The sequence below is a fragment of the Thalia democratica genome, chromosome 3, assembly GCF_965202585.1.
Source record: "Thalia democratica chromosome 3, ktThaDemo2.hap1.1, whole genome shotgun sequence".
NCBI lineage: Eukaryota > Metazoa > Chordata > Thaliacea > Salpida > Salpidae > Thalia > Thalia democratica.
The window spans coordinates 45,870,729-45,896,204 of NC_139167.1; the positions used below are offsets into that span (position 1 = coordinate 45,870,729).

Here is a 25,476-nt window from a genome sequence, read left to right on the forward strand (position 1 = left end):
AAGCTCGTTAAATAGGGCTGAATTAATGATAAAGATGTTAAGTGTTAAAATTTGGAATCTTTTTAAATAAATCTAAAAACTTGTTTTCTATAATATTTTATTACTATATCAATTATTTTATAACTGAAAAACTTATAGTTTTAATGTACTTCAGAAATAGCATTTTTAGTAAAAACTATCTAAAATCAAAACCAAACACTTTTTATTCACCTTTTATTTAATTTGAACATTATAAATTAAACTTATTGAACATAAAATCTTACTTACCAAAGAAAAATGTCGTTAGTTATTAATAAATTGTTGTTGTTGTATTCCAATAAACATGTTTCGTTCGATCTAATATTAGCAAATATTATTAAAAATAATAAATTTTGATAGTTGAGCAGTATTAAGTGCTTTTTTTTATATTAGTTTTATTTCTTATGTTCTTAATCATTGCATTTTTATTGAATTTTGACAAGTTTTTGTTGATTATATATATAAATGAAATCAAACAAAACTTCAATAGTTGTAAGTATTTTTCTAAATTTTTAATTTTTTTTTAGTAATTTATTAAAACACACCTTTTTAGTTTTTATAAGGTATTAATATAAAATTGTAGTCATGAAAGAACTTTTTTATTTGTAATCAGCTGTGCTTTGATTTAATACTTTAACACTAGTTTTAAATACCAAAATCCTTAAAAATATGTCTATCTATTACAACTATAAGAGAACTAACTGATTACTATGAATTGAATATAAATTATCACAGATTTGTTTTATTAAGTAAAATAAGTAACACTTCCATTTGTAATTAAAATATGTAACAAAAATTAAAAAGAACTAAAAAAACGTTGTTATGAGGTAATTATTTTTCAACAAAAATAGCACTAAAACGAATAAATTGTAACAATGAGTAACTAAAATAACAATGAATACATAAAGAATACCTTTAAAAAATAATTTTAACAAATATATGTATAGTTCTGTAAATTTTCAAGTTTAAAATCTATTTTAAAGAACTAAAAGCGGCAAGTTCTACGAAGTTTAAAAATACTCTGTTCCTAAAAAGTCTTATTCAGAACTTACTCACAGTGAACTTATCACAATAAAAATTTCATCTTAAATGATAAATAAAAAGTTTTGATCACATAAAAAACAATATATATATATATATGTATATATAACTTGTTTAGAAAATTCGATTAAAAAAAAACAGAACATATGTTTCATAAAACTAAATGCTTTAATCATCAGCTAATACGGTTTGAAATAAATAGCACTTTGCTAAACAATGATGTAAAAGTTTTACAAAAAACAAAAAACTGTATGACGTAAATATTTAATATTAAACAATTTAAATATTAAGTGCAAAAATTAGTCTACCATCCGAACAAACATTTTTTAGCAAAAGTTTAGTTATCATTGTTTAGCAAAATGCTATTTACTTTAAGCCGTACTAGCTGATGATTAAAGCATTAAGCTATATGAAATATATTTTCTGTTCGACTATTCTAAATTAATTATTTAAAAGCCCTTCAATTGGGTTCAGTGGAAAGTGTTTAAGTTTATTAAACCACATTATTTTCTATGTATGTATATTAAGAAATGTCGATTAAAAAAAAACCAGAACATACGTTTCATAAAAACAACAAAATTGTTTATAATCTTCAGCTACTACGGTTTGTAATACATAAACATTGAAAATTTATTTGTTTAGATGGAACATCAATTTTTGCACTGAATATTTACAGTTTACAATATTTCATAATTACGTCTTAGTGTTATTTACATAACTTTTTTATCATCGTTTAGCAAAGCGCTATTTATTTCAAACCGTACTAGCTGAAGATTAAAAACAATTTTTTTGTTTTTATTAAACGTATGTTCTGGTTTTTTTTTTAAGGGAATTTTCTAAATAAAATATATATAAATAAAGATACTACACATTGTACTTTGAATTATACACATACTTTTATTACATATACGTCAGGTGCGGTTTTAGGCTCTCGATTTAAGGTAACATAGATAACATTAGGTTCCAAAATAGTTTATTGCTGTTACCTTAGACATTTTCGAAAAAGTAAAACTTAATAAATTAGCTTATAAAACCAATTCATACCACATTTTCCTTTGTTTGCAAAGTTATCTGTGTTACCTCTCAGTAACAATTGTCCTTTATATATGTCAGTAGTTGTATATGTATTTCTTGTTGGGTACAAATCATTAATACATGTTTAATTTTATACAGATTAACATTTTTACATAAAAACTTGTATTACAACAACTTCAAAACAGCCTATATAGAAATAGAAAAAGATTTATAAGATGGTAAAAGAAAAAATATATTGTCTGTGAAACATAAAATTTTTAATTATTTTGGTGTGTAATCCTAAAAATGTTTCTTTGACCATGGTTTCGATTTCATTGACTCTTGACAAACTTGTAGTTTGCGATGGCGCTGCAAAGGCATTGAAGCGGGAACTGGGGAGTTTCTGCCTACTGAAGCAGCCCTCTCTAAAGTTGAGGAAGTAGACTGGGAAATTTCTGAGACTGGATGCGAAACATCGTTCGATGAGTAGAAATTACGTAAAGCTATGTTCTTACATGTAGAAGTTGACGCTGTTTCCTGACTAGATTGCTCTTCTGGAGTCATTTCTGCGATAACAGACAACGAAGTTGCTGACCCTCTGCTAAGCAAAGATGATTTACTAGATCCGTTGGGTGAGTACGCAGGAGATTGTGCGATTATTGAGTTTGCCGATCCTCTATGCTGACGAGTTATCCCAAAAGATTGAAAGTCTAAAATTTTAAAAGCTTATATATTCTTATTAAGTACATAGCTGTAACTTTAAGGCTAAAAGTGTAATTTTCACATGTTTGCGCAAACGCTTGAAGCTAGATCGTAACATTAAGTAGAGATTTTTTTTGAAACTATTAAATATTTTAAAGTCTTAATTCAAAGGATTTTAACATCTTATCAGTACATTTTCTAATTAATTAATTCTTTTTACTTAATTAAGCTTCTATAAGCCTGTGTAAAATCAGCTAAATACACTTGAATGGAAAAATTAGTTATAAAATTTCAATCATATTATTAAAGTAGTTGAATTTTGAATCCAACATAAAATCATATAGAAAAAGTACAAACTTTCTTACGTATTAACCTTTTAGTTTAGAACATAACACTATTTTTCATAGCATATCTAAGTAGTTAATAATCAAAGCTTACTTTCTGGTTCTTTTTTACGTAAGGTCCTATTCAGCAGCAATGCTTTTTGACGAGTCATTGAATTGCGACGACTGAACAAACTTGAATTAGATGTTATTGAGTTACTTGGTGAATGATGTTGATACTGACTACCATTTAAGTTTAAAGCTTCAACCTTTTTAAGTGCTTCGTTAACTTTAGAATAATCTAGTGCTGACTTTTTATTTTTGTAGATACTAGATCCACGTGAAGAAACTTGGGATGTACTTTCACTTGAAAGCGAAGCTAATCTAAAAGATATATAGATGTTTCTACATCAGATATTACGTAGTACGGCTTAATTTCAAAGACCCAGACAAAAGTAAAGACTTTTTTTCAAAAGCTTTTGAACTAGATCTGGTGTATATTTTGATTTTAATTTGTTTAAAAAACTAAATAAATACTTTAAATAAACTAATATAAGTTTTAAACAATCTACCTTAAACTGTTTTTACACTATAGGTTTTATATTTCATTGTTAAAAACTTTTAAGCATCTCAAAGTAATAAGTGCACTGCACATAGTTACAGGTTTTACAAGTAAATAACTCTTACTCATAACATCTCTGTTCTAATTCGTGCTTCAGGATAAAGTCATCTTTTATTTGCATTCTTAATTCTTTAGCTTGTTTTTCTCTTTTAATTCGTTCCCCCACAGACTCATTGTTTATGGCTTTTGCATTACTAGTAAAATAATGAAAATATACTTTCAAGTTTCTTTTTAAATTTGTTTTTGATGAATAAAGATAGTTCAATAATAAACTTCACACAACCAACAACAACAGCATCCAAATCAACCTACGACCGGTTCCTTCCTTTATAGGACTCATCAGGCTGGCATAGTCGCGAGAAATCGCTGTTGTGATCTTACCAAGCGGGTTTTAATACAAAGTACTGAAGCGAACGTTTGTGAGTAAAGTTGAAAAATATTTTATTTAACAAACTTGCTTATTTGTTTAGCACATAGAATCGTGCGTCAGTGAGTAAAGAAAAGTACTGTGCAAGTAGTTGTTGTTATTATATATTACCATATGAATTTATTCTTTCAAGAATTTATTTTATAAACTAAGTTTTGGTCGAAGACCTCGTCAGTGCTTAAATAAATCTTATTCAAATAGAATAACTCTATTTGAATAAGATTTATTTAAGCACTGACAAGGTCTTTAACCGAAACTTATTTTGTAAAATAAATTCTTGATAGAATAAATTCATTATTTTTCCTCCAATAGTTGAGATCTCTTTACTTGTTTTCTTAAAACTAAAACACATAATATATTACCATATACTTGTTTCGTCAGGATCTTTATTACAAAGCTATTAGCAAGTTATTTTTAAACGTTTTAATTAAAACTATTGATATATCCTCATTTAACTATTGTTCATATATACGTAACTAAGTAAAATATATGACTTATCTATGTGAGATAAAATATTCTCTAGTTGTGTTTACATTAAGCAACGCTTAAAACTCAGTTGCTTAAATAACTCAATTAATTTAAACAACTCACTAGTATTCTACTATTTTTATAGTGATAGGTAAACTAACTAGTTTTGTTGTTGAAAAATAATTATAAAACTTAAAATTGTTATGCAGTTAACTCTACAGCACATAGCATAAAAAAAACTTACATAAGTTCTTTCTCTACTCTAAGTTGCTCTTTTTCTATCTTCTGTTTCAATTCTGCTGTTTTGGCTGCTACATTGTCAGCTTGAAGCTGTTGCTTTTTTGTATATAAGCCAGAAAGTGCAATTAAGCTTTTTGGGTTTGCTGCGTCTGAGTTGTTTCGTACAAGTGTTGTTAAAATTTTTGATTTTTCTTCAATTCTAGAAAAATATATCAACATCACAGTTCACACGCAAACATACTAGTACTGAAATAAAACGAATCCTTAATCTAGCTAGCTCTATTTTTTTGTAAGTTATAAATTTTTAACAAAATATTTAGCTTAAGAACTAACTTTTGAATAAAAACAAGGTGCTTAAGTAAACTGTAGTTAAAGTTAAAATAAAAAAGTAGTAAGTTTTGCTTATTTATAAAATTTTTGGTGTTCTTTTCAACTTATACAAGTTTAAAACGTTAATAATCTGTATTATACACATCTCCTGACTAATCTGTTTTTTATCACACTAGTTGCTATTACTGGATTACTGAATAGTTTTTAGTTTTGAAAAAGAATATTTTAATGACTCAAACTTTTTTGAATAATCTTTAATTAATATGTTAACATGATGTCTAAGACACTAAAGAAAAGCTGTTTACTGAATAAGAATAAGAAAAAGTAGTTTAAAATTATGTTTTTTATTTAAAACAAGCCTTTCTAAATTTAAAAGAAAAATTTAAATAAACATGATATGCTACTTTTTTTGATAAGGAACGTTTAAAAATCACAAAATAAATGTTCAAATGTTCCTTAAGTCTCTTTATTTTATAATTTTTATAGCTAAGCAACGGCTTTGTATAGTTAAGAGGGCGACAAGTCATACATTGGCTTCTAACAAAACTTTTTTGTGTTGAAATAAAAGAGCTACACTATCGAGTACAATAACAGTTTAAAATAAATGCACTGTGATAGAAAAACAGCACGTTAAATGTTCTGCTCAAATAAAACATTGTTAAGTATTGAAGTGTTCTGTTTGAATGATAAGCAAAGAGGGAAAGAAATTGTGCGTTTAAAAAATAAAAAAAGCTTTTGAATGATTGGCTTAAATATTCAGCAGGCTAGTATTCGCGGATTGTTCGATTGTTGTACAAACAAAAACTAATTTGTCCACAATTGTTGTGCGTAAAGCAAACGGAATTTAAAAAATTTGAAGTACAACAAACGAGTGAACAAATAGTTAGCTTTTTTCGAGTAAAGCTCTATTATTATATTTTAGGTTTTTGCTGGTTTTATTTTCTCTTTTTAGTAAATATAAATTGATCGTTAGAAAATACATAAACATTAAAAAAAAAGTTTAAATAGAGCCTTTGCTTAAAATTCAAAGTATAAAATTATCAATAACAGTATAAATAAAATTTATTTCTGTGTTTACTTACATTGTGCTACTTATGTTAAAGAATGTTAAAAATTTTAATAATGACGCTTGTTGTAATGCTAAAATATTTATGTTTTAAATTATGTAAAAAATTTAAAGCACTACTCATAACAAGAAGTTTGTTGCATAAACTATTAGATTTCATAATTTCACTAACTTAAGTCAATTACTGCTATAAAACAAAATTTTTGAATCCTATATTTTAAATTAACTTAAGATTACAGAAAAAATTTTAAATGTTAACTTTAAACTTAATTAAACAATTTTTGTATAACATACTAAAAAAGAATATAAATAGTTATTTTAATTTAAAAAACTTAATAAATAAATAAAGCAAACCCTCATTTACCATCAACAACTTTAATAACATTATAAAAGTATGTTAAAATCTAAACAAAATAGCTTTAAATGAAATAAATATTAAAAAAGAATTAAACAATTTAAAACTAAATATTAATATTGAAAGTGTTTTTGCACCTGCTTAAATATAAATGTGGCAGGTGAAACACCTGTGGCAAAGGTTTTTTTAATAGTTAAAATTTTGCAGCTGGCTTGTCTCGCATAATTAGTTTATAAACTTTTTATCCTTAATATGTTATAGCTGGTGTAAATCTTTGAAGCGTAACTATTTAAAGCTTAATATGTATACAACAAGACAGTTTTATCTTAATGCAGTAAACCACAAAAACAAAAAATGGTTAAACAAATCTATATTTATATAAAAATTTGAGACAACAATTCATTTTGCAGTATATTTTATTTTTTTTGAACTAAAATTTTTTCAATCTACCACTTTCAATAGTTCTTGTAGATAACTAAATAGATTTTTGTAAAGTAGTAAAATTAAGAAAATTGTAAGATTATGCGTCATAATAGGTAAATAAAATTACATGTACTAGGCGATGCTAATATAAAGTTGTTTAACAAAATTTAAAGTATGAAGCTCAAGTGTTAGAAATTGAAAGTATTAATAGCAATTTTAATAAGAGGAAACCGACTTATTTAAACTTTCTTTAAAAATAAAATTAAACAACAAAAACAAAACTTAGTAGCGAATTTACAATAATTTAAACAAATTAGAGTTATAAACAAATTTTTGTTTGCATAAACTTGGCTTATTAGTTTTTATAAATATAGACTCTAAAACACTTAAATGATACATGTTACGTCCTTTACAAAAAATTGAAAACATATTATCGTTATAGTTTTTGGCGCATTCTAAATTATTTAACAAATGTTCACCGATTGCCGATTGACTTTTTATTGGCTTATTAGTCCCATAGATCATCCAGTTTCTTAAGGCGTTGGTCACGTGTTGTTCCCTTCTTATGTGAAATCGTTGCGAAGTTCTCCCAATATACTCACTATCACAGTGGCATTTGTATTTATAGATTATATTGCATTTTTCTGGATCAGGATAGAGATCTTTAACAGTTCCGTTAAGGGGTTTTCTGGTGGAATGAGTAATTCTTAAATTAACTGCCCCGAAAGTGTTATCTACGGTTTTCAAAAAGCTTAGCTTCCTTTCCTAAATATGGAAGTCTTAAATATACTACACATTTGTTTGGGCCGTTTTGTAGGGCTGACAAGCTTCGCTGTAGTCCTACTAATTGTTTTTTCAATAACTTCTAAAGGGTAACCTAAAAGGCCAAATTGTTAAAATCTAAGGGTAATTGGCTCCTTAGGTTACCCTTTAGAAGCTATTGAAAACACAATTGTTAGGACTACAGCGAAGCTTGTCAGCCCTACAAAACGGCCCAAACAAATGTGTAGTATATTTAAGACTTCCATATTTAGGAAAGGAAGCTAAGCTTTTTGAAAACCAAGTTTTAGAAACCGTAGATAACACTTTTGGGGCACTTAATTTAAGAATTACTCATTCCACCAGAAAACCCCTTAACGGAATTGTTAAAGGTCTCTATCCTGATCCAGAAAAATGCAATATAATCTATAAATACAAATGCCACTGTGATAGTGAGTATATTGGGAGAACTTCGCAACGTTTTCACATAAGAAGGGAACAACACGTGACCAACGCCTTAAGAAACTGGATGATCTATGGGACTAATAAGCCAATAAAAAGTCAATCGGCAATAGGTGAACATTTGTTAAATAATTTAGAATGCGCAAAAAATTATAATGATAATATGTTTTCAATTGTTTGTAAAGGACGTAACATGTATCATTTAAGTGTTTTAGAGTCTATATTTGTAAAAACTAATAAGCCAAGTTTATGCAAACAAAAATTTGTTTATAACTCTAATTTGTTTAAATTATTGTAAATTCGCTACTAAGTTTTGTTTTTGTTGTTTAATTTTATTTTAAAGAAAGTTTAAATAAGTCGGTTTCCTCTTATTTAAAATTGCTAAAAAATACTTTCAATTTCTAGTACTTTAGCTTTATACTTTAAATTTTGTTAAACAACTCTGTATTAGCATCGCCTAGTACATGTAATTTATTTACCTATTATGACGCATCATCTTACAATTTTATTAATTTTACTATTTTACAAAAATCTATTTAGTTATCTACAAGAACTATTGAAAGGGGTAGATTGAAAAAATTTTAGTTCAAAAAATTAAAATATACTGCAAAATGAATTGTTGTCTCAAATTTTTATATAAAGTTAGTACCGAAAAGAAATTATTTAGTAAGTCTATATTTATTTTCGTATTTCATTATATTTCTTTATGCTTCTGCCATAGTTATAGTCAGAAAAATTAAAAAAATACTTTAGGAATTAAGCTGTTAACAAAGCTTCTTTAAATTTCTAAAAATTAAACAACTTATGGTAGTCTCATAACTATGTTATAACTCACCTTCTCCTAGTATTCTCTAATTCGTTTTTTACAGAGATTGAGGCTTCTGCATGTGGATTTTCAACCGTATTAAAGCTAAACTCTGTAAGAACATTGTCGTTGCTGTTGAATAAGTTTTGGCTGTTACCATAACTACTCGAAATCCCAATGTTTAAGTGTTGATTGCTACTCCCATGAATATTTTCACTGCTGTTAGTTGCAACAGAAGCAGGTGAGTCAATTGAGTTGCTACGATTCCTTTAGAAGCGCAAAGGTGAAAATTTTAAGTTTTTTTTTAATTCATGTGCATTTAGTAAAAAAAAACTGTTAAGTAAGTATATTCACTAACCAAACATGGGATTCAAACGTATCATGATTGGTCTTTGCTAATTCTAGATTTACATTTGCAACTGTAAGCTCATCTTTAAGGTAGTCTATTCTATCATTAATGTTTTGAATTTCATTTCGAAATTGTATTGCATCGTACGTAGAAACTTTGGAGTTTAAATGTTGGTCTAAACTTCCTCCTAAAAGATAAACGTTTTATTGAGTACCACTAGTTTCTTATAATAAATATTTCCACCATTTATTGTTTTTTTATAGTTTATACTTGTCAAATTATTTTCCAATATTAATATAATAGCTATAACTGTTCAAAAATATATAGGTTTAATCGTTTGCTAACAAAAGATCCTAGTGAAGCAACTTCACTAGAATATAAATAAAAACAAATTGTACAGTGAAGTAGTAGGAGATTTAATTTAAACACCCGACTGCTAATTTATCAATCAATTATTTTAATAATTAATAAATACAATATATATTTAATTCAAATCATTGTGATTTTATGTATTTCGCTGTAACTTAAATATCGGTCAGTACTTTGTAAGCTAAATAACAAGTTTTTTTTTTTTTGTGTTTTGTTTTCTTAAATTTCAATTTTTTCATTTTTGATTTTTACATTTGAACTAAATCTGCTCCCTAATTGTATATAACTTTGATTTAATCATTACAAACATTTAACATTTATACATGTTACATCGAATTTCTGTGACTTTTATTGTCTTCACCGTTGTTAAGTTTTATTAAATTTTATTGATACACTAACTAATGGTTAATGTTTTATTTTGTTCAAAATAGATTATAAACATAAAAAATAAATTAACAAACTTTGCAATACAAATTAAGTAGTTGAAATAAACTCATTTATATTGTGACGCAATTATTAGATGTAATAAATGTATTTTGTTCATTCATTAACAGCAGTAAAATTTGAATCAGTTATTTTTTCCATTAACGTGAGTTGTTTGTTTATATTATGATTTGTTGTTTTGTTTTGAATTTTAGTTTACTTTACTTATTTTAGACTTAATAATCACAAAAATTATATAGTTTTATAATAGTCGGATTTTATATTAAGTATTTTACCTATTATTAACTATTATTTGTAAAAAATATTTTATTGTAATGAAAACATGCATACACCTACTTTATTCTATGCTTCTACTCTTTCATTACAGTAATTATTTTTTTATAGAACCCAGTTGAAGTGTGTTGATTCATTAACACACAGAAATATATGTTGGTACAATAAACGAAGATTACTGTACAATTTGTTTTTATTTTTATATAATAGCTATAATCTCTTAATTCCTCAAGTCGTTCTAGTAAATCAACAACTTGTTGAAGTATTTTTTGTTCTTCTACCTTGTATTTATATAAATAACATATATCGAAGAAATTCACAATTTTTTGCTTAGTTTATTATTTATGTTAGTTTGAGGAAGGCAATATAAAATATGCCTAATAAAAGGGCTAAGCAAAAAAAAAAGATTTCTTATTATTATTTTATACCAATTTCTTTTCAAGTAGTTTTTTATTATGAAATTATTTAAAAAAACAGTCTAAACTAATTTAAAACTTTACATAACAGTGTTTACAAACTTTCTTATAAAATATATTTACGAGCTCAATTCAACTTATGAAGTTTTGATTGAATTTAAAGTGTTAAATATACACTGTATATAACGAAATTTTTTGAAAAAATAAAACGTTAATAAACTTGACTAAGGTTTTTGAACATTCTATATATCATGGACTGATATCATAACAGCTAAAAACTATAATCTACTAAGTATTTTATGTAGTTTTAGATTATGTTTTATCATTTAAATATTTTTAAAACTTTGTGTTGTCTTTCTATATTGTACTTTAAACAACTTTTCATCATCTTTATTTCTTGATTATTAACGCTACGTAGTTTAAACAAAAAAGTAATAATATGTTAAGTTTTGCACTCTCTCAAAAATAAACTATTTTAATTTTGTAACCTTAATAAATTTGAAAAACTCTATAAACTTCCAGAATTTTTTCTGAATATAGCTTAAGATTTTTTTAAATACAATATTCGTTCTAATACTTTAAACGCTAAATGGTTAAATACTGAAAGAAAAGTGTATACTTTATATCTATATTTTGTACTTGATTAATCAGGTAAAATGAAGTTAGTTTTACAAACACAGTTAACTGAGATGTTTTGTTTAACTTTTTAAGTGTTAAAAATGTAAGTTTATACCATAATTAGTTGAATATAAATAATTTTAAATAAAAAAAACACTTTATAAGTTAAGAAAAACACTTATAATTAAAATAGAGGTAAGCCTACTTTACTAAAAATATTTAATTATACAATTCATGATTAAACTTACTTAATTTTGCACTAGATATAAAACTATAAAGTGCTCTTAAGCTATATTAATTTTGTTGTTTGTAGTGAGGCATAAAACAGTTTCAAAAGTTTTTAATAAATTTTCATTTGAGATTATCTTTTACAAAATGTATAATTACAGATTTTAAAACAGAAAATACTTATAAAAACTTTAGTTAAATTAAATCAAATACATTTATGCAAATTGTATATTTTATTCGCGACCGGTTTCGGTGGCAAGAGATTGCGACCTTTGATTTGAGCATTCTTTTTTAGTTAAGACAAATAACTATACAGTTAAATTAAATCAAAATCTTTTATACATTTCAGAAAACAAATCAGAAAAACCGAAAAACGTTGCATGTGTAAACCGTTTGTAGATTAAAGACTGCAAATTTTTCGGTTGTGGCTGACTGATGAGTCCTGATCAGGACGAAACCGGTCTCAGTCTACCGAAAGCTTGTGGTCTGATGATCGAATTGGTATGATCAACCCTTATGTTAAACTTGAGCTTGTCTCACGGCATACGAAAGGCCAGACTTGTGCTCTGATGACTTTCGCTGATGTTTTTGTTGATTGTTTTAAATACGAGCGTACCAGCTGTCTCGCTTAGTGGACAATGTTTTGAACGTTGCACGGCAAAAGACAATGCTGACGTCACTGATCACTGCCAGCAAACGGTTGCTTCATGCTTGCATATATAAACCGTTTGTAAATTGAAGATTGCAAGTTTTTCGGTTATAACTAACTACTAAATGCTAATCAGAACGAAACCGGGCTCAGTCTACCGAAAACTTGTGATTAAATTGGTATGATCAACCCCTTTGTTAAAGTTGAGCTTATCTCACGGCATACAAAAGTCTAGGCTTCTGCTCTGCTGACTTTCGCCGATATTTTTGTTGTTTCTACTATTAAAGTATAATTTTAAAAAGCGAGGTGGCAGTTAAGACTTGTTTCCAAAAACATTTTAAAAATCTCTCTGGCCCTTCACTTGTAAAAGGCTACCCAACACCCCTGGTCTAGACGTGTATGAGCTAAAAACTAAACATGCAATATAATCATTTCATACATTTTTTTGTTATAAAAGTCTTTAAACTTTTATAGTAATTAAAATATTGTGACTTGTTTTAAATTAAACAATTTAAAGTTCTCGACTTAAATGTCTTTAAGGAGATTTTTATCCAATATTTTAACAGTTAAATTAAAATGAAGCTCTTAAAATAAATATTGGATAGTTATTAAAAGTAAAATGATTTAGGCAACCAGTTTCTTGTAACTTTTTTGGAACTTGACACAACAAAGTTGATTTTTTTGAGCTTCATTCTTATTTTACATAAAGAAAATTTACAAAAAATAGTTTTGAACTTTACTATACAGTTTCACTAGATTATAAAGGAAAGTTTCAAACTGAAATTAATATTTATTTAAAATCTGAAACTGATTCATAAAAATATTTCAAAACTTTTTTTATTAAAATCTATAAAAAATATTTAAGCATAATTTAACTAAGTATTTTACAATTTTTCTAAACAAGACGTGTCAGCTTTAAAGTTAAACTTGAACTTTAAAACAAAGTGACTGTTTTTAATTTTTCTAACTTTGTGTGCACAACTATTATAAATCTGACAATCCAAGTTAGACATTTATAGTTCTAATTATTGGTATGTTTATTAAAATCATAAAATTTTGACTGTTTATAGTAAGTTTGAAATTTATCTTTCATTAATTAGAAATAATACAATTGTATTTTTATTAATTAGACCAAGTCAGCATTTTATTTTTATATTTTAAATTGGTTTTTGAGATATGACGCTAGAAATTTTTTTTAGAGTTTCATGTCAGTTTTAAAATAGTTAAAATTTTAATACTCGTTTAACGTTAAGTATTAATATATTTTAATTATAAATATGATTCTTAAAGTTATATACTTTCAAACAAAAATTTATTTATGTTTGAATGTATTTTTAATAAAGGACTTACGGTCATGTAAATTACAAATAATGGGAACTGCAAATATTGATTCATCTCGTTCACCTTGGCCTCCTTCCGTATTTGATACCTTGTTTCTTGCTTCCAACATCTAAATATTATTATATTTAAAAAAGTTTACACAGTTTAATAAATAATCTAAAATCGTTATTTACATTTTCTTAATCTATAAGTATTTAGACTTGTTTTCATGCCGATATATGAAAAAAAAGTTGATTAAATACCATACTTACATGTCTTTTACTTAGCTTTACAATAATTTGAAAAGTATTCAACTTATTGAAAAATAAATAGTAAAGTTATATAAAGTAGATAGTACTATTCTATGAACATAATTTTTTACTATTTTATGGAACTGTATTTAAAAAAAACATAGAGTAACGTTGTTAGTTTTCAATTATTTGAGTACATTTTAATTTTTTGCTATCATATTCCAACGAACTTGTTTCGTTTAAATCTTTCATTAGTAAAGGTTATTAACAATCAACAATATTTGATGTTTTTAAATTTAACTATTTATTTTGTTGTTGAAACTTGTAGCATATATGAAAATTAAACAAACAAAGTTTTAAATACTGAATTGGAATATTTATGTTTACTTCGAAATATTACCATGAAGCATAATTTTATAAACGTCACATACTTTTAAAGTTTCTTGTTCTATCTCTTGCTTCTTATCTTCAACAACCTTTTTTTGAGCCTAAAATGCACAGGAGCTTAATAATTATATAAGGAAAGGTTTATTTCTAATTAAAAAATTATAAATAAAATTATAGAATTATACTTTATAAGAAGCACTACATTTATATGAGTAAATTTTATAGTTAAGTTTAAAAATTTACTTGTGTCTTATATCAATTCTATATTAAAACATTGTTTTACTAGTACTGCAGAATTGTGTGCTGTACTGCGTACATGGTGCAGTGTACTTAAGTGGTAAATGAAGCTTTTTTTTTAATCCTAAAAAAGAATGAAACGCGGTATTGTAAAAATTTCCGTAAAAAGAAAAAAGCAGATAAGAGTGTTTGTTTACAAAAGAACTCATGAAAAACGAGACGTGCTCCATGGTGACTAACAGTCTACAAAATTTCGGCTGCTGACTATTTAACACTTCACCCAAGTACATAACGCTTTTTGAGATCTTTCCATAATAACAATATGTTTTTTTAAGTTTTATTTTTATATAAAAGATTTCTGACCTTTTTTCAATTTCTTCCGTAACATTAAAAACTAACAAATTGATTGGTGAAGAGCTTCAACTTTTAATTACTTGAAAGCTAAACTTTCATAGATTATTGTTGCAGTACAATTTAGAACAACATTTACATATCTTGTATTTTATTTTTTTATATAACAACTTTAGGTTTTTAACTTTAAAAACTTAAGTTAAAGCAGGAAACACAAAAAAAAAATGACAAAATAAGTTTAAATAAAAAAATTTCTAAACTATCAATCTTTTTTTCAATATAAACATTACCAAAAACTAATTTTTATATTTTGATTATTCTAAACTTTTCTACTAATATTTTATGCTTGTCTGTAACCAGATTAATTAAATTAAGTAATCTTAAACTAAAACTAAGAAGATTCCAAGACTACGTATAATATAGTAAACCATGAATTGTTTGTTTAAAAACGTTTAAAAATTAAACGTATTTTAGGCAAACTAAAGTACTTAAAACAAAAACTTTTATATATGAGTATTCAAAATAAAAATCAAAAAGTGAAAACCCGGAAGAAAATTATAAATTGTAGTGAAAAAAGCTTTAGCCAAGAGCCTTGTAGTATAAACATTAGAAAATAGCATTTAGTTTTCTTTTGACAATAACAAAAGTGGGTTTGAGTGCTCTCGTTAGTTCAGGCATGCTATCTCTAAATTTAGTTGTTAATGTAGTCGGTTTTAAGCACTTGACATCTATTGTTATAAGAAACACAGTATAAAAGTCAAGCTTTTTTTGAACGTTTTATATTTATAGTATAACAATTTAATTACAATGATTTTCCATAATTAATAAAAGTTTGTAATAAAATAAAAATAAAATATTTTGTAAGTTGAAAATAATTGTATTGTCATTTTTACAGAATAACCTAAAAATTTTTTATATAGTTTTTACATACCTAATATTAATAAACTCATGTAAAACCAACCTATTTACAATTTTAAAACACTCAATTAATGTAAAGTAAACTTAAGGGTAAGAAAATCATAACAAAAACAATTAGTGCAAAGTTGCTTAATTAATAGGTTTAAATTTGATTATTTGGTATTTTTAAAACTTACGTATTTTAAGAAACCTGCGACTTATAAGTATTTAAACTTTAAAACAAAATTAATATAATAATTACAGATTCAAGTGCTTAATAAACACTTTTTTGAAACTTAGTTCGCTAAATAAATAATTCACTTTAAGTATTAATTTTGTAGATAATAACAAAAAAAACAATTATAAAATTGACGATATTTCAAAAGTTATTTTTAACCAACTATTTTTCAAATTAAAAAGATGTTGTTACTATAATTGGATGTGCTTTAGTTTATTTCTTATGTGCTCATTATGATGTTGTAGATGGAGCAAGTTATTAGTATTTTATAGTTAGAAAAGTTGAAGTTTAAATAAAGGTAGAACTTCCTGATTTTAAAATAAGTTTAAAGAACATTTTAACAAGAAACATGTTTGAATTATTTTTTAATTTTCTGCATAAACTTTTATAAAATACACATTAAAAATCTACTATTCATTTGTAAAAGGTCAACAAATGTTTAAAAAAAATCCCGTTACCTGAGCAATGTAGTCTTTTTCTACAGTAGTACTAAAGTTTGTACTCATATTACTAGAAATTTTTGAATAAAAAACAAGCTATGTTTCATATTGGATAGGTTAACTTTTTTTTGTAAATGTTGTTTACTAAGGTCATACTAAAATTATAATTTAAATAAAAAACTATGTTTAATAGTTTTTTTAAACAAGATTTTTTATAATTTTGATTTAGTTACTGTAGTACAAACCCATTTTAAAATTTAATTTTAGTATTATAATTAAATAAAACAAGTAGTATGTTATATTTTATCTACATCAACTCTACAATAAAACGTAGTTTAAAACCTAGAGCCGGCAGCCTTTTGTAAGTTGCAGGCCAATTTTTATACAAAAAGTTGCTGGTCGGGCCGCACTTTATAAAAAAAAGTGTTTCGAGGAGCCACAGTTATTTTAATCAATATAAAGATATCATTCGAGACCAAAAATGTGATAAAACAAGCAATAATAAAGCACTAAACAACTTAAACTAACTGCCTAATTTTTAGTTTTTACATCACAAGATTCTTTTTAATTGTTTAATAGACTGTATATTTTAACTAAAAAGTATATTGCTGGCTGCAGTTTGCAGACCTCTGTTGTAAATTATTGTAGGTCAAAATACAAGCGATATAATAGTTGAATTTATAAAGTGAAAGCACTAATGACAGGAATGTACTTAATTAGGTGGGAATTATTAATGTTAAATAAAAAATATTTTAAAACTATATAAGTAGAACTTTAGCTTGTGCATTATAACCTAAATTATTAATAAAAGTTTTAGTTTAAAATTTTATAATTAATAATCAATATTAATACAAGTGCATATCAACTATTCTTTTAATAACTAAGTGGATATAGGTATATTTATAGTATTATTTTTTAATTTGGTCAATATACTCAAAAAATAAAATTGGAGCTAAATATTTAGCTATACAGTAAATGACAGTTTTTTACAACTGTTTCATATATGAGAATTTTTTATATGAGATAAATAAAAGATATACAACAAAACTGGCAATTTGTATTTGGGGTTTAAAAGACAATAGTACAGGTTTTAAGATAAAAAGGTAAATAATAAGCAGATTAAATTAAAATTCAATACTAAATTTGTTTGCAGACTTTGTAACCTAGAAAAAAATCAAAATAGATAAATCAGATAAGAAAAAACCACTAAACAAGAAAAGCGAAGAGCTAAATATATTTATACATTCCCAAAAATTTAATTTTAGCATGATAAAATTTAATTAAATTATATTCAAAGTAAAACTAAACCGCGCACACGAACAGTTTAAAACATTAAAATAAAATCATTTTTACCTTCCGTATTTTCCAATTTTTTTTCGTAGCAGTTACTAAAATGTTTTAATAATGCACAAACTCCTAATTAAGTTTAAAAAAACAGCGTATACTCAAACTCAACTTACTGTACAAAAGTCTTCAACATCATTACTACGTTACAATATTTATAGCATTTTTAATTTCTAAATTTCTGTAAAACATGTCAAATAAACTAGAATTTTTCTGATTATTATATGAGACAGAAAAATATTATATATGAAACGGCAGTAAAAAAACTGTCGTTTATTGTATAATTAAATACACGTAATCATAAATATAGAAAATAGATAATATAATAGATATATTTTAAAATATGGTATATAAAATATGTGATAGTTCTGTAAACCACCCGAAATATGTCTAGCATACTAGCGATAATGCAAAAACTGACTTTTGTATAATTGTTATTTTACATTAATAAAAATATATATACTTATAGATACCATATATAAGTTATGTGGTAGTTCTGTGAACCAACCGAAACGTGTCTAGCATACTCAGCAAGTTTTCTTTGTTGACAATAGCTTAGGTTTTTTCTTGAGTTTGTACATACTTGGTAACTAGGTAAACACTCATTAGAACTTAGTTGATGAGAAGATATACTTGCGCGGAATTCTTTTTTGATAAGCTGGTGTGTTTTACGCGGATCTTCTCTTTGATTACGATCTGTTTTTTTAAGTTTATTTTAGAGTTAATTAGCTTTTATATTCTAATTAAAAGTACTAAATTACTAACGATTGTTATGATCTGCAAAGTACTGACCGTAAACTTTGTCATTAATTTCTTCCCATCCGTAAGGTAGCTCTGAAAAAAAATCTGGATTTACTATTTAAAAACTTTAAAAACAATATAAAAATAGTTCAAAACTATCTAAAAAATTTTAAACATATTTTTGAAAAATTTTATTCTGTGTAATATCATGTAAATGTCAGCCATATAATAGTTTTTTAGTCTTTTAAAAATTAGAATTATCTTTTACTAAACTACAAATACAAATCCCTGGTCAGAAGTACGTAGTTATGCAGCAGTTGCATGGTTATTAGTAATTTTTAACTTTTTCTTTATAATAATGTTCAACAGTCCTAAATAGTAACTATTTGTTAAATAGATACTATAAGTTTAAGTAGTCCAACGAAATGTTCTAGTGAGTTTACTATCATTTCCATCTCGGGATCGTTAATTTAAATTAGATAACTTTATACTCTTAGATTATACTTCATAGAGCTTTTTTGAAACTCCGTAGATCTGTTCTTAAACTTATTTGAGAGCAGTGAAACGCCTTTAGTCAGAAAAAAGTTAGTCAGAATAAAGTTTTCATTAGTTAAAAACATCTGTGGTAACTTTATACTCTATTATACCAAACTCAATCATTTTAAACCCGATCATTTAAAACCTGATTATGCTAAACTTGGTCATATTTAACTTGATAAAACAAAACACGATAACTTTAAACTCGAACATTTTATACTAAATCATTATAAACTCAATAAACTTAAACTTGGTTCGATCATATCAAACTTGATCATATTTAAGCTTGATAAATTTAACTCGATCAAATTAAACTCGATGACTTTAATCTTAAGTGTTTTAAATTAAATTATTTTAACTTTTTTTTCTTTGAATGAATAACAACTTTATTAACATTGGTCACAAGTTTTATTGAAAATATTACACCTCATTTTTTTAATATAATATTTTTTAGGTGTTTTATGACTGTTGTCCCAAAAATTTGTACATATTAAAAAGATAGTTTGCTACAGTTGTATGACACTACGCATATACAATTATGCAATAGTTGTGAGAAGTTAGGCAGGTTACTTTGTTAGAAACTACTTTTAACTAAAACATATTTAACTTAATTTATCTACATTTATTTTTTAACTCTGAGTAAATACTATGTATTAACTAAAATAGTTGTTAAATTTTAGTTTGCAAGTTAAATATATAATTTTATAATTACATTAAAAAATCTATAAAAAATTATAAAGTTTATCTAATTTCTAGCAGAGTAACAAAAGTCGTCTGATTTTTAAATAAATCAGTTCAATAAAACAAAAATATAAATGAAGATTACCACAGATGTTTTTGTGTTAAAACTTTATTTCGACTAATGGTGTTTCACTGCTTTTAAATAAAATTAAGAACAGTTATACGGAGTTTCAAAAAAGCTCTAAGAATAGCTCTAAGAATAAATTTTATTCTTAGAGATTTTTTAAAACTCCGTAGATCTGTTCTTAAACGTATTTGAGAGCAGTGAAACGCCGTTAGTCAGAATAAAGTTTTAATACAAAAACATCTGTGGTATATATTCCGATAAGTTTAGCTTATCAGGATCTCTAGGATTTAACTCCTTTTAACGTTACATTTTATAAATTAAGATTATTATTTTTAATGCACTCATCAAATAAAAATATATTTGCAAAACAAACTGATCTTAAACTATTTTGCTTTTCTTATATAAAAATTTTGGACGAAACAATTTTATAGGTGAATTGATAAGAAAATATAGCTTTAAGTAACTATTCTCCAAAAATTGAACTTTTTTAAGATTTTTTTTATGTTGTCCTTTTTTAATAATTTAAATAAGATATTAAAGGTTCGTACGGTTTAATCAATAAATTTGACAATAGTAGATTAGATAGTAAAAAGTTTTTATTTAGATCTCAAATCATAATTGATATAGCAATTAAAAATATTTAAGTTGTCATACCAAAACAGTTTTTTAATTTAACTAATTTTAAGACTAAATTTTTAGTGTGATGACCTCTATATTAGGCCTTTAACTTTTATACGATTGAAGTGTGTGTTTTTATTATAAAAAGTAGTTGTATTGCTGATAAATTTGTTAAATAATGTTTTATTTTTACAATAACTATTTAAAATTATTATTTGTTTGGTTTTTAAGATAACAAATAGAAACTTAGTTTAGAAAAAGAATTTTTGAAAGATTAAATTCATAACTATTTATAATATAAATTTAAGTGATTTGTTAACAAAAGATGGTAGTGAAACAAGTTCACTAGAATAAAAAACAAAAACAAATTATACAGCAATCTTCTTTTATTGTACCAATATATGTTTCTGTGTGTTAACGATTTAACATACTTCAACTGGGTTCTGTAAATAAATAAATACTGTAATGAAAGATTAGAAGCTAAAGTAGGTGTATACATGTGTTCATTAAAATGCTAATAATTTCTACTGATTTTTAGAGATTAATAGTTAATGATAGGTTAAATATTTAATGTTAAATCCGACTGTTATAAAACTATATAACATTTGTAATTATTAAATTAAAATTAAGCTAAGTAATTTAAAATACAGAACTAAGCAACGAACCATAATATAAACCACTTACATCAATTAAAAGAATAACTAATTAAAATTTATTTACCGTTGCTAATGATTGAACAAAATATATCTAATCATTACGTCACAACATATATTAACATTAGGACAGCTATTTAATTTGTATTATAAAGTTACATAGTTTAGTCGTTATGTTTGGGGAAGCAGTAAAGCGCTTTAATATGAAAAGTAGTTTGTAATGTATTTTCATTAAAAAGTAAAACAACAACCATTAATTAGTGAATCAATAACTAAACAACGGTAAAGACAGTAAAAGTTTTAAGGGACTTGATATAATGTTTATTTTATTTATTAAATGTTTATATTGATTAAATCTAAATTATAACAAAATCAAAGTTAGATGCAATTAGGAAGCAGATTTAGTTTTTAAATTAAAATTTAAATTTAAGATAACAAAGCACAAAAAAACAATCTTGTAAATAAGCTTACAAAGCACTGACCGATAATTAAGTTACAGTGACATATATAAAACCACAATGAATTAAATTGCATATATATTGTATATAATAATTATTAAAATAATTGATTATTATTTTATAAAGAAGCAGTGGGATGTTTAAATTAAAGATCCCATACAGATATTCTAAATATTTAATAATTAAACTGTGTGATAAATTACGGGTTGTGTTTAATATAAAAGCTAAAATGTAAAGCATAAATTAACAAGGTGGTTATATGCTTAGTATAAACCTGCAGTAAAATCCTCTAGCCGTTTATAGTTTTATTCATTTATTATTTTTATATTTATTTCACACACGTCATTTTGTATTCTCCGACATTTTGTACATTCATTTTACCCTCCGACTATAATTCTTCATATCTTTATGTGTTAAGCTCCAAGTTTAATTGGAAACTTGTATTCAGATTACAGATACACAGTGCTTTTTTACCTACTACGCCCAATAGAACGGCTAGAGGTTTTTTACTGCAGGTTTATACTTAGCGTATAACCACCTTGTTAATTTATGTTTTACATTTTAGCTTTTATATTAAACACAACCCGTAATTTATAACACAGTTTAATTATTAAATATTTAGAATATCTGTATGGGATCTTTAATTTAAACATCCCACTACTTCTTTATAAAACAGTAATCAATTATTTTAATAATTATTATATAAAATATATATGCAATTTAATTCATTGTGGTTTTATATATGTCACTGTAACTTAATTATCGGTCAGTGCTTTGTAAGCTCAATCACAAGATTGTTTTTTGTGCTTTATTTTCTTAAATTTAAATTTTAATTTTTAAACTAAATCTGCTTCCTAATTGCATCTAACTTTGATTTGTTATAATTTAGATTTAATCAATATAAACATTTAATAAATAAAATATACATTATATCAAGTCCCTAAAAACTTTTATTGTCTTTACCGTTGTTAAGTTATTGATTCACTAATTAATGGTTGTTGTTTTACTTTTTAATGAAAATACATTACAAACTACTTTTTATATTAAAGCGCTTTACTGCTTCCCCAAACATAACGACTAAACTATGTAACTTTATAATACAAATTAAATAGCTGTCCTAATGTTAATATATGTTGTGACGTAATGATTAGATATATTTTGTTCAATCATTAGCAACGGTAAATAAATTTTAATTAGTTATTCTTTTAATTGATGTAAGTGGTTTATATTATGGTTCGTTGCTTAGTTCTGTATTTTAGCTTACTTTAATCAATTTAGACTTAAAAACTACAAATATTATATAGTTTTATATCAGTCGGATTTAACATTAAGAATTTTACCTATTATTAACTATTAACCATTAAAAATCTGTAGAAATTATTATTATTTTAATGAACACATGTATACACCTACTTTAGCTTCTATTCTTTCATTACATTTTTTTTTTTTTACAGAACTCAGTTGAAGTATGTTAATCCGTTAACACACAGAAACATATATTGGTACAATGAAGGAAGATTACTGTATAATTTGTTTTTATTTTACAATGTTAAGTAAAATTATTTGTTTATAATCATTAGAAAAGTTCTAAAAAAAAAACTGTTTAAAAACGCATAATTTTTAAAATAATAACAAAAGGATAACCATTTTGCCGATTTCCAGAAAATGACTTGGACTTTTTATTATCATCTCTTGGGTCTATCCAAGATGTTTTGTGAGTGTTGTGATTCACATAATACATTCGATTATCATCATCGTATTTTGTTTCCCAACCAGGAGGAAGTGGTTCATTTTTTAAAGTGTTGAAACTATTTGAAGATCTATTTAGTTTATCAGAATTTTGTTTAGACTCACAGCTAGTTTGAAGAAACTTATATGTGCTATGTTGATTGTTAATAATACTTTGATTTTCATTAAAATTCGACTTAGAAAAAGCAGGTGATTCTTCTTTTTGTTGACCTTTATTTTTATTGTAGTAAGAGACTTGAAGATTATAGTCACTTCTTAACTTATTCAAGTTATGATCCATTTTTCATACAGTCTTAGTATTTTGAACCTATTTTTTTTAAATATAAATAACAATTTTTCTAATTTAATATTAATATAACGCTTTTCATTTCTTTTTTTAATGCATACTTAATTTATTACTTTAACATAAATGCACAAAACAAAAATCTGATAAAAATCTTTCATTTGTAAAAACAATAAATCTTTATCCGCAACCTAATAAGAGAATGTTTTATTTTAAAAGCACACTGTTAAAAAAAGTAGCTGATACTTGAAAAACTTATTATTTTTTTTAAAGGTAACAACTTGTACAGTAGAAAAAAATATTGACTTTTGTGTGCTACAAAACACAGGAAAATTTATTCCAACTTATTTTCTTTGTTAAAAATCAAATTTTAACGATTTTTTTAACACTAAAACTTTCTAACATCAATTATGAAGCATTTAAATAAAAGCTTTTGTATCTACTTAGACCTAAAATATTTTTAAATATATACTTTTTTATATTTTTATTTATTTTACTATTAATATCTAAAAAAGTGTTTTTTTTTTAATTTTACTAGTAATAAGAAATAAATGCAATTAAAAAGTATTTTTAATTTCTACTTATTTTGTTTGAGAGTTGTAACTATAAAATATTTTGTTAGTTTTTGTATAGCAACAAACTAGATACTTATGCCAACTCATACACTAGTGGTAATATTTACTCTTTTTTCTATCATTACGCTTACATTCATTTAAGTGCTTGAAAAAAATACCCGAAATTTGTTTGACTTTATGGTAGGTTCTGTTTTTGTTATACTTAATCAAGCATGAAAAAATTAACATAAGCTTATTTCGTTCCATTTTTTAAGTTGTTTAATTTTTTACACCTTAATAAATCTAAAACTTATAATTTCAACAGACTTAATTTTATAGAAGATTGTTTGCTACAGTTTCTATGTATTTTTAAGTAAACAATAACATTTTGACTAAATTTAATTTTTTATCGGTACATATAGATAAAAAAGAAGGTTAAGCAAAAACAAAAAATAATAAAGTTTTACATTAAACTAGTTAAAAAAAAAGTATATTCAGTTAGAAAACATGCATAAAACTATATACATTAAAAATTTACTTTTTAAATACACATAAAATCATATTTTACTCTCAGTAAACTAGAAAAAAAAAATTCAAAATTTTATTATAACAAAAAGATGTATTTACTTTTGTAATTCGAAACGTTAAATTAATGTTTGTTCTTAGCAAGGATTACTTTAAAACTAAAGTCACGACAACTTATACTCGATATTTAAAAACCTGGCTATTTACAGTACGATGTTTAATTTCTGAAACTTTTAATTGATAAGTTTCAATGCATTGTACTTATTACTGCATAATACTCAAACTAGGAAAAATTAAATGCCACGTGTTAAACTTTTGTTAGGTTTGACAGTTTAATTTTCTGATATTTATGAGTTTAGTTATTTAAAAAAAAATTCTGCTTGATTATGATAATGAAGTACTAAGGAAGCTTGAATAAATTGAAAACCTTTTAAAATTAAATCGTTTTAGTTTTTGATTAACTACAAAAAGAAATATTATAAAATAAAATTTAAAAGAAATTGAGTTTTAAGTTATGATTAACGGTTTTGATTTTAGCTGGATAAAAGTATAAAACACCTAGGTGTAGTTGTTAAACTAAGTTTAAGGACATATTTCGGCTCTTAAATCTCTCAAAGCTTTAAATTAAATCTTGTTTTGTTTAAGAGTTATGTTTGACATGTCTCTGTTTTAACAACGGCTATT

The 25,476-nt window shown here is 24.9% G+C and overlaps 1 protein-coding gene across 2 annotated transcripts; it reads right to left on the reverse strand.

The window, feature by feature from the left end:
* Positions 1-659: 659 nt before the first annotated feature.
* LOC145831326 (uncharacterized) lies at positions 660-23,733 on the reverse strand. 2 transcript variants are annotated; one of them, XM_082938539.1, is made up of 11 exons: positions 23,326-23,733; positions 18,632-18,700; positions 18,375-18,562; positions 14,404-14,460; positions 13,752-13,851; positions 9,414-9,591; positions 9,086-9,274; positions 4,860-5,054; positions 3,786-3,914; positions 3,214-3,482; positions 660-2,783 (listed from the first exon to the last, which is right to left on the reverse strand). In XM_082938539.1, exons 1-11 carry the CDS (start codon positions 23,708-23,710, stop codon positions 2,374-2,376), a joined length of 2,169 nt encoding a protein of 722 aa, XP_082794665.1. In that variant the 5' UTR covers positions 23,711-23,733; the 3' UTR covers positions 660-2,373. The 2 variants fall into 2 exon arrangements, with proteins under 2 accessions (XP_082794665.1, XP_082794664.1); XM_082938538.1 differs by having other exon boundaries at positions 9,086-9,322.
* Positions 23,734-25,476: the final 1,743 nt, after the last annotated feature.